The 10203-nt window shown below is 39.5% G+C and overlaps 2 protein-coding genes across 5 annotated transcripts; both read right to left on the bottom strand.

Annotated features, from left to right (window-relative positions):
- Positions 1-676: 676 nt before the first annotated feature.
- Positions 677-5270, bottom strand: LOC121185257. Of its 3 annotated transcripts, none has more exons than XM_041043330.1 (3): positions 5139-5270; positions 4944-5033; positions 677-3102 (listed from the first exon to the last, which is right to left on the bottom strand). In XM_041043330.1, the coding sequence occupies exon 3, from the start codon at positions 3093-3095 to the stop codon at positions 1884-1886; it is 1212 nt and encodes a 403-aa protein (XP_040899264.1). In that variant the 5' UTR covers positions 3096-3102; positions 4944-5033; positions 5139-5270; the 3' UTR covers positions 677-1883. The 3 variants fall into 3 exon arrangements, with proteins under 3 accessions (XP_040899264.1, XP_040899265.1, XP_040899266.1); XM_041043331.1 differs by having other exon boundaries at positions 4967-5033; XM_041043332.1 differs by lacking the exon at positions 4944-5033 and having other exon boundaries at positions 5139-5261.
- A 961-nt stretch (positions 5271-6231) lies between these two features.
- On the bottom strand, positions 6232-9630 carry prnpb (prion protein b). Of its 2 annotated transcripts, XM_041043284.1 has the most exons (3): positions 9575-9630; positions 8455-8618; positions 6232-8406 (listed from the first exon to the last, which is right to left on the bottom strand). In XM_041043284.1, exons 2-3 carry the CDS (start codon positions 8609-8611, stop codon positions 7145-7147), a joined length of 1419 nt encoding a protein of 472 aa, XP_040899218.1. In that variant the 5' UTR covers positions 8612-8618; positions 9575-9630; the 3' UTR covers positions 6232-7144. The 2 variants fall into 2 exon arrangements, with proteins under 2 accessions (XP_040899218.1, XP_040899217.1); XM_041043283.1 differs by having other exon boundaries at positions 6232-8618.
- Between the last annotated feature and the right edge of the window lie 573 nt (positions 9631-10203).

Here is a 10203-nt window from a genome sequence, read left to right as displayed (position 1 = left end):
AGTGTGAAGCTGAGCTATAGTTAAAATGGCATGTACTAACCTACATGCCATTTTAACTATATAAATAATTTGAGCTCAATCCACCCAAAAAAAAAGTTTACCCAGATTATCTTATCTTCACTTTTGGATACAAATGTTTTAGATCATCAAGTTGTCCTCCTCAAGATGTCACCTCCAGTCCTAAAAGTAATAAAACAAATATGTACAAATTGAAATTAGTAAAGTTAAGAAGTTTATTTGACCAGACAAGCAAAAAGTGCGAGTCAACGCTCAGTATTCAGTAGAACCTCCAGCAATACAACAACTGTGATCCCTCACAGGAGAAGGCATTCATGTCTTTATAAGTGATACATGTGCATGATTGAATACATTCAAAGCCAGATACAAGATTACATAAGCTACGTATGACAACACATTAAAGGTACATAGGAGTTCTTTTAAACCACTTGTGGTCAGGGATTGTTCTGCTGTCAAACTATAAAAAGTATCTGTCGTAATTGTAGGTTAGAGATATATTTCAAGTGCAATGGGAATCACAGAAGGCTGTGAGAGAAGGACAGAACTAGTAATTTGGATATGTACTGTAGGTAGTTACAAATTATCCAACATGTTCATGTAAAAACTGGGTCTTGAATAATGATTGTGTGTAATATAAACTATTTGTTTGGAATTAAAACTCCAGGCAGTACCTTTAAATTGTTTTTTTTTTTAAAGTCATCAGCTTCCAAGAGTAAAAATATTATTGTACAAATCTTATGCACATATCTTGATATCCAAGCTTGGTTAGCATAAATTCAGCAGATAATGCAAGATAACTCAGTAGCTCTTAGATATAAATTCAGATTAGAATGAGTAAATCAGCAGTCTTACACTTTAAGAGCACTTTTGCAATCACAAGCTACCCCGGAGACAGGAGAGAGAGGCAAAACACTGGCTAGACAAGAGAAGAGAGGCAACTGTAAATATATTTTAAAAAACATGAGAAAATACACAACATACTTTACATGGCAAGGACAGTACACATGGAAATAAATCATAAATATATTCAGTAAAAGAGCTTTTTGCTTGCATTGAGTCCAAAGTAAGTAATTGTATGAGTATTAAGATAATAGTATGCATACGACTGTGTCTGTTTAGAAGGTCTGTTAATAATAATAAGTCTTTTTGGTCTTAGTTTCTGTGGTTCAATGACCCTTATTTGATAAAAGTCCACCTATGTTTGAAGCAACGAAGACATCAGTAGACATAATCTATTATTCAGTCATGCTTACAGTGTAAAACCTCTCAGTCCAAAGAACTGATATTTGTATTATAAGTAATATTAGACTAACTGAATATTCAACACATTCACTGCTATCCAACTCTGCCTTTGAATCGGTCCTCGAACACAAATATGTCCAGAGCTAATGAAATCATATATTTAAAGCTGATCTCCGTTATTGCAAAGCATTTATTTATTTAAATAGATCACCAGGGTAAAGCCTCTACCAGCCCCACAGGTGCAAACTCGCAGATGCTTTTTCCTCTGAGACAAAAAACCTCAAAGACCCTGGCGAGTTTCCTTGAACAGATATATAATTCTTAAAAAGCACTGTTTTCTGAAACACATATTACAAAAACAGAAAGATGAGTCACCATTTCTATGGCTAGAGAACATGTTAAATTAAATTTCTCACCACCATCACAATCTTTCATTATCAGAGTACAGTTAATGTTGCAGCACTGTGGCTCTCAAGTCTAGCTTTTCCCTTCTTTTTCTTGAACACATATTTCAAACATACAAACCTAAAAACGTACTGTGAGAGGTTCCTCCTACCATAATCACTTCCTATCTGTATTATTTCTTTAACATGTTCTCCATCACTTTCCTGCTGATGAAGGCCTCAGTGCAGAAACATTAGCATGTTGCTGTTCAGTAGCATCAGTATCATACTGGTGACCACTGCTAAAAACCCTTGCAAGCCCATCTCCAGTCCCTGCCCCCTGCCTGTCACTTTCTTCAAGTACATTTCGGAGTCAACTATGTACAGCTCCAAACATCTCCTGGCCTTCAGCTGCTCGATCAGTGCAGGGTAGCCGATCTCCACAATGCTGACTGTATCGTCATCTTCAGCATCACTGACAGCCTGTGAAGCTGGAGGCACAGGGTTGGCTTCAGGCTGATTTAGAGAGCGGGGAGTTGAAGCTGCAGAGGTTAAGGAGTTTTCTGCTGGAATACTGTTGGTCTCAGCTGAGTTGCTGCCTGTGCCAGTGTCACGAACTGAGGTGACAACAGTAGCTGTGGTGGCGGGTTTGTTTTGAGGATTTCGATTCTCTGCAGGCAGGAGGTCTGTTCTCTTCATGCACGCATCCATGTAACTGTCATAGGTCTTGGGGGGTTGGCTGTACACGTAGTCTCTGCTGTAGTCATTGCTATCAGTAGACTTGACACCATATTTCCTATACATGTAGTGGTTGTAGTAGTACTCCTCCTGGGGGCTGTGGAAGTGGAAGTGGGGACGAGGGAACCTTCCAAGCCCATAGCCCAGGGCCATTCCTGCCACAGCTCCTCCAGCTGCTGCCATTACTGCACTGCGCCCAAACCCTCTGGATTTATCTTGGGGATACATACCCATTGACTGAACCGACTGGGAAAAAGGGGAGCCGCCCCTAACTCCGTACCCCCCATAACCAAAGCTGCCACCATAGTGAGGGCTCAGGACTTTGTTGTTTGGGTTGTGGTTGATATATCCACCTGGATAACCCCCATAACTTCCATAACCTCCTCCAAATGGGGAGCCCCGTGCTGAATACTGGTTATGGTACCCTCCACCCTGTCGGGGGTAACCGCCTGGATACCCCGGTCTGCCTGACTGCGGAGGGTAGCCTCCTTGATTACTCTGTCCAGGCTGTTTGGGGTATCCACCCTTGGAGCTGGAGCCCTGATTAGTTTTGCGGCCCGTATTTGTGTTAGTGTGGGTGCTGCCTCGGTTTGATGTAGGGATCTTCTTTGAGCTGAAGCCTTTCCCAAAACCACCACCTTTCTTAGCCAGTGAAGAGCGAGTGTGAAACAAAAGAAGTGACAGGCACAGCACAGATAATGAATTCAGCTTCATCTTCGTCCTGTAGGGAGAGTCAGGGAGAGATGAGGAAAATTAGGAAATAGAAAAAAGGGTGAGGAACATGTGTAATAATAATACTTAGTATATTTTATAATTTTACCCTTTAAAAGTCTTCATGATTATTTTGCCTAACGAACTGTATTGTGTTAGCCATGTCTTCTGTTAACTGTAAAGCAATGTACCATTAAATCATATTCACTACATTTTTGGTGACATCTTAAATATGTTTTTGCACCTTGCAGCCTCGCCCACCTGGTTCACCCCATGATTTCAACACAGAGCTGTGGTTTCAAAATGGGCTGCCAGATTGGCTTGAAATAGCACAGTGCACCCCTGATGTCATTGCAATGTCACTGCAGAAAGCCAGATGGTAACTCTTTCCACTACTTTGTGACTAACATTATGTACTGTATACTGTACTTGTGGGCAATGTTGCAGTTATATCTATATTACAAGTATATACTACAAGTATCTAAAATTGGTCTGTTGTAATAATAATTACAGTAATTATTATTTTCATTGATTTTCGTTGATTTGTCAGATGATTATTTTTCCTAGTGAGAAATGCCCATTATAAACTTAAAAGTCATTGTTTTATCCAAACCATCAGTCCAAAACCTAAAGATATTTAGTTCAGTATCATATGAAGAAGACAAACTGCAACTCCTTACATTTCAGAAGCAGAGACCAGAGAATGTTTGGCATTTGTTCTTGAAATATGACTGAAATTATTATTCAATTATCACAATAGATGCCACTGAAAATGAATTTTCTGACATTGGACTTATCAGTCACTCGAGTAATCATTACAGCTCTAGATTTTATTGGTGTAGCCCACCCTGGACATGATCTAATTAACTTATATTCCTTCATTTAAGGCAGATATTGATGTCTGTGACTACTGTAACGACATATGACATAAAGGAACAACCTGTATGTCAATATTTTAAGTATTAAATGAAATTACATGTGATTACTAGGCAGCAGATTTTCTCATAGTCTATTTTATACTATTGTAGTATACATTAAACTTGTTTTTTAAAACAAATTCATGTAATTATGTAATTAACTAAAAACAAAGTGCCTCATGGCACATTATTTGGTGGTAATTAGATATATTCAGAAGCAGACTATGAATAATGAATTCACCTCATAAATCATGATATATTTCTCTCCCTTGCATGAAAGTACATTAGCTGCTTTTAGCAATAAAAAGTAGTGAGTGAGATTGAGTTATACGCTTCAGTTTCACTGTTACAGATGGAAGCATAAAGTTTATAAATGGCTCTGGCATTTTCAGTGTGTCTTGTCAGCCTGTGGTACAAGTTAAAACCAAAGCTATTTCCAAAGAAACACAATCAAAAGATGCTATAGCTCATTTCTAAATGTTGATGAAGCCTCTTATTTTATAAGCTGTTACGTGTAAGCTTGTTTTGATAAAAGACATGACTTAACCAGATATCTCTTCTTAACTGCATATTTATCAATCAAAATACCGAAATCTGTATGCCTATTCAGAAACCCACCAACATCATCCGCATCATCTACACAACTGTATTGATGAGCACAAAATCCATATCTCGTCCTTGTGCAATAAGCATATTATGAACTGTTAGGTAATAATTATGAAGATCACAGAGGTCATAGTAATGAGATAACGAAAGCGTTTTTCTTTTTAATTGACATCAAAGCTCTCAAAACATAAACAGATCAGGTGTGGAAGTGAGTGCACAATTCAAAGACTTATAGAGATTTCGAAATATTTCGAGCTCCGAACAAAGCAACCCATTAACTGGATATTTAGAAATGCATACTGTAGATAAACAATGGGCCATTACTGACCTTTGTATTGACAGTGCACTCACTTAGACGTGGCCTGCCCGCTGCCACGGCCCAACAGATCTGTTTACACACCGTAAGGTGAGTGCTGAGCTACGGGTACAGACAGAGAGGGTAGCGTTAGGTAAAAACAATGGCCTAAATCGGCATTAAAACTGAGAAAGGATGTACTTAATTGAAATAAAGGACCAGCCTTACCTTGACTGGTGACTGTTTGGTTGTTATTATCGGTTTAACTGAGCTTCGTTCGGCTTCCCGGGGCGTAGCCTACCTTCTCACTTCGGCGTTGATGTGAACGTCGCGACCATTAAAACCCTGGTGCGTTCCATATGACGTAACGGCGAGCGAGGGATGTGGGTCGCCTAGAAACAGAAGATGGGGGCGGGGGCTTTTCACGTCACACTTCCCAGCATCTCCACACCACGTGACGAGGTCGGGCCCATGTGGAAAATCACAAGTAGTGGAAGGAGTTTTCACTCAATCGAAAATACTGTCTTATACAGTCTATGGAAAATACCAGTACAACAGTGTAAGAACACTGTTTGTAAATGGAAGTCCTGCATTTACAAATACATTTGAATGTACTTAAGTAAAAGAGCAGACGTACTGTCAGCAAAATGCAAAGGGTGTAGGTTTGGTTTTGCCTTTGGTCGGGATATTTTTTTGTCTTTAATGTGCACACACGTAAAAAGCCTGACTGCAGAAAGTTTATTTAAATTAATATGTAAATGCTGTTATAACTTGCCTGAAACGGACTTGTATCATGATTTTATTCTGAGATTTGAAACAGGTATTATCATGATTCAGATTAATCTGAGAAAAAGTTACATTTAAAATTAACAGGAGCTAGATTTTCAATAAAATGTAAAAAAAAAAAAAAAAAAAAAAACAACATACATGACTGTAAAAACTCGCTTAATTCAGTTAATAAATCCTCTGAAAGAAGCCACTAACTAATGAACTTTTCTGTATGCAGTGGTTATGGTGGCTTCTTTACACAAATAGTGTTGCATTTATTCATCATATGAATAATTGTTTTGCTATTCATATCACCAACACAAGACAGTCTAAATATTTTTGCAGAACTATATTAATTAGATTTTGGTTCCATTTTGCAGGTGTTATTCACAGAGAAAGATAGGAAACAACTTTTAAGGTTTTAATGATTTTAATCATGATAAATCTGGTAAAGTGGAAATAATGAGCTGGACAGCAGTGCAGCTTTTAACTGAAGGAAACAAGCTTGCAGATCACACATCATTATTGTGTATCTATGACAGTAGTTTTTTTGCTTTGCATTGATTCTAGTGTAAGTAAATTGAGGACTGTTCACAACAGTGTGCATAGAGATCATAACCAACCTAAATGTTCAGTTATGTTCAGAACATGGTGAAAATATAATCAGTCACAAATACTCTCTCAGTATGCTCACAACGTAAAACCTCTTCATTAGTATTAAAATATTCCGTATATTATTTTTACTTAATATAATATCCACTCTATTCCTCTTTGAGTCGCCCTTGAATCAGTCCTTTAACATCAGCACTCCTTGAATTCATACAAGTAATCCTGCTATATTATACTTAAATCATACCTCCATTACAGCAAAGCTGTCTTTTACACAGATAACCCCAATAACAGGGTTGCGTCCATCTCTAGGAGCCAAACTAATCCCCTCAAACACTGACACTGATCAGTTGGTTTGGTTTACAGCTGTGCTCACAGTTATGTGAGGTTGTACATAGGCACAGTGGTGTCTGCAGCTAAATGTTAATCAGTATACTAACATGCTCACCATGTTCACTATCTTAACTTAGCATGTTAGACTGCTAATTAGCACAAAGTCTAGCTGAGGATGATAAGGGTGTCATTAGTTTTGCAGGCATTTGATCATAAAGCAAAGTACTGGACCAAAAAAACTGACCTAATGATGGTATTAGATGAAAAAAGTCAGGGCCCCGCCAAAGTTATTACAGTTTGTTGTGACCTGATTTGTCCTCTGTGTTTCACAAATGTCTGTACATTTTATGGCAATCCATCCAGTAGCTGTCAAGATCATTTTAGTCTTAACCAAAGTGGTGGACCAACTGACTGACACTTTCATCCCTTGAGCCACGTTGCTTTATCACTTGATTTCTTTAAAACATTCTTTATTATACACCTCTGATTTTGTTTCTCTGTCACCTTCCCTGCGAATGAAAGCCTCAGTGCAGCAGCATTAGCATATTGCTGTTCAATAGCATCAGTATTGTACTGATGACCGCAGCTAAAAGTCCTTGTAAGCCCATGTCCAGTCTCTCCACACCATTGCTGGTTCTGGGCTCTGTCTTCTTCTTCAAGTACCTTTCAGAGTAAACCATGTACAGCTCCATACATCTCTTGACCTTCAGCTGTCTGATCAGTGCTGGGTAGCCGATCTCCACAATGCTGACTGTATCATCATCATCAGTAGCATCAGTTCTGACAGCCTGTGAAGCTGGAGGCTCAGGGTTGGCTTTTGACTCATTTACAGAGTGGGGAGTTGAAGGTGCAGAGGTCGAGGAGTTTTCTGGTGAAGTGCTGTTAGTCTTTGTTGTGTTGGTGCCAATGCCCATTTCCGGGGCAGGAGTAGATGTGGTAGCTGTAGAAGTAGTTGTGGTGGTTGTAGCTGTGGTGGTGGCAGCTGGTTTGTTTTGAGGATTTCGATTCTCTGCAGGCAGGAGGTCTGTTCTCTTCATGCACTCATCCATGTAATTGTCATAGTTCTTGAGGGGTTGGCTGTACACGTAGTCTCTGCCATAGTCATTTTCATCAGAAGACTTGACACCATATTTCCTATACATGTAGTGGTTGTAGTAGTACTCCTCCTGAGGGCTGTGGAAGTGGAAGTGGGGACGAGGGAACCTTCCAAGTCCGTAGCCCAGGGCCATTCCTGCCACAGCCCCTCCAGCTGCTGCCATTACTGCACTGCGCCCAAACCCTCTGGATTTATCTTGGGGATACACACCCATTTCCTGAACCGACTGGGAAAAGGGGGAGCCGCCCCTTGCTCCATAGCCTCCATAACCAAAGCTGCCACCATAGTGAGGGCTCAGGATTTTGTTGTTTGGGTTGTAGTTCACATATCCACCTGGATAACCTCCATAACCCCCATAACTACCATAACCTCCTCCATATTGGTACCCCTGTGCTGGGTATCCACCAGCTGGATAGCCCCCTGCTGGGTAGCTTGGCTGCTGGGGGTACCCTCCTTGGTTAGAGTAACCACCAGCTCTGCCTGGATGCTGAGGGTAGCCTCCTTGGTTAAAGTAACCCCCAGCACTACCTGGTTGCTGGGGGTAACCACCTTGGTTAAAGTAACCCCCAGCTCTGCCTGGTTGCTGGGGGTAACCTCCTTGGTTAGAGTAACCCCCAGCACTGCCTGGTTGCTGAGGGTAGCCTCCTGGGTTAGAGTAACCCCCAGCACTGCCTGGTTGCTGAGGGTAGCCTCCTGGGTTAGAGTAACCCCCAGCACTGCCTGGTTGCTGAGGGTGGCCTCCTTGGTTGAACTGTTGCGTACTCTTAGACTTGGTGTCCAGATTTGTTTTTATTTTCGGGGTCTTCTTAAAGAGTCCTATTCTTTTCTTGGCCAGCGAAAAATTAATGTTCAAAAGAAGGGACAGACACAACACCGCTATCACAGTCGGCTTCATCTTTGCACTGCAGAAAGGAGTCAGTGAAAGACACATAAAGAGAACAAGAGGAAGTGAAAATATGAGTAAAACAAACACACACCTTGTCCACTAACTGGTATAAATTCAATTAGAATGCATAACCACAACTCAACTTAGTTCCAGACAAGACACAGGTATTACCGGTTTTCTTTTGCTGGGCAGGCTGGAAAAGTCTGAGCAATTAATTTTTGGAGGTGATATACTTTAGGGCTGCAACCAAGTAATTTTTCTTTATGATTCGTTTAGTCTGCGAAAGCCTTGACAGCTTAAAAGTCAAAGATTGTAATTTTTTGATAGACTTCACAAGCTATCAAAAATGACAAGGAACAACAACAAATTCTCACATTTCAGAAGGTAAAACCAGTAAATGTTCGACATTATTTGCTTAAGAAGTGATTGAAAGACAATATACAGTTCAAATATATTTTACTAAATCATTGTGTTGACATACATTTACTGTACAGCTTTGATATGTTTTTGCTAGGCTCCAGCTTCCCCCACGACCACGACGGATCAAGCGGTATAGAAAATGGATGGATGGATATGTTTTTGCACCACCTGTTTTACCCCATGGGTTCAACATGAAGCTGTGTGTCCAAAATAGCTGCTAGGCTTAAAATAGCACAGACCCTTCAGACTTAAGCTTGTTGCAGGCGACCAAATGTTACTCTATTTTGTGAGAAATGTTGTTTGTACTATTTTTTAAAGCACCAGTGACCACCTAAAGAAATGCTACACGTACACAATGCTGGTATGTCACCTGACATCCATTACAAGAAAGAAAGTCACATTCATAAAACCCACTGGGGGTTTTAATGATGGGTCGGTTACACACTGTGGACATATTTTCATGTAATGCCTTCTGTGGAAAAAGAAAATACATACAAGACATGAATCTTATCAAAAGATAGTCATAAACACTTGGCTGTACATATTACTGACCTTGTGCCGTGAGTGAGTGCAGATCACTGCTGTTTCTTTCTGTAGATCATGTGGTTCCCAAACATTTTGTATGAGCCCCTCCCCCTCCTCCCCCTTCAGCTAGTAAACCATTTTTAAGCCAGTGGTGCAACAAGTTTTCAATCATTTACTTAAGAAAAAGTAGAACCACCACACTATAAAAAATACTCAAGTACAGAAGTATTAGAAAGTATCAAAAGTACTCATGGTGCAAAACTGTATTATTGCCATTGATGTATTAATATATAAGTGGTACCAAATAGTGATGGTCATGGTAGTGCTATTTTATATACAGTCTGGCACTTTAATATTTATGAAGGTATCGTAGTTTATAAATTGATCAGATTTTTAGTATTTAAGATTTTAATCTCAAAAGAAACTCAGATAAATGTGGAGTAAAAAATTCAGTATTCCAACAAAAAAAAAATGTGGCCCCATAAGAAAAACTGAAGTTTTCTCTTTTATTGTTTGCATCAAAGCTTTGTAATAATTTCTGATAAATCTTCTGTAGGTAAAAAATATACAAGGCTTGTGTAGATCCCCGTAAATATGACCTTGTAACATCAAATAAGTTTTTTTTTCTCAAATTATTTCTTAAGATATTTTTCCTT

Source organism: Toxotes jaculatrix, chromosome 7, assembly GCF_017976425.1.
Source record: "Toxotes jaculatrix isolate fToxJac2 chromosome 7, fToxJac2.pri, whole genome shotgun sequence".
NCBI classification, from domain to species: Eukaryota; Metazoa; Chordata; class Actinopteri; family Toxotidae; genus Toxotes; species Toxotes jaculatrix.
Note: the sequence above shows the minus strand (reverse complement) of the source record. Positions and strands in the feature narration are given on the sequence as shown.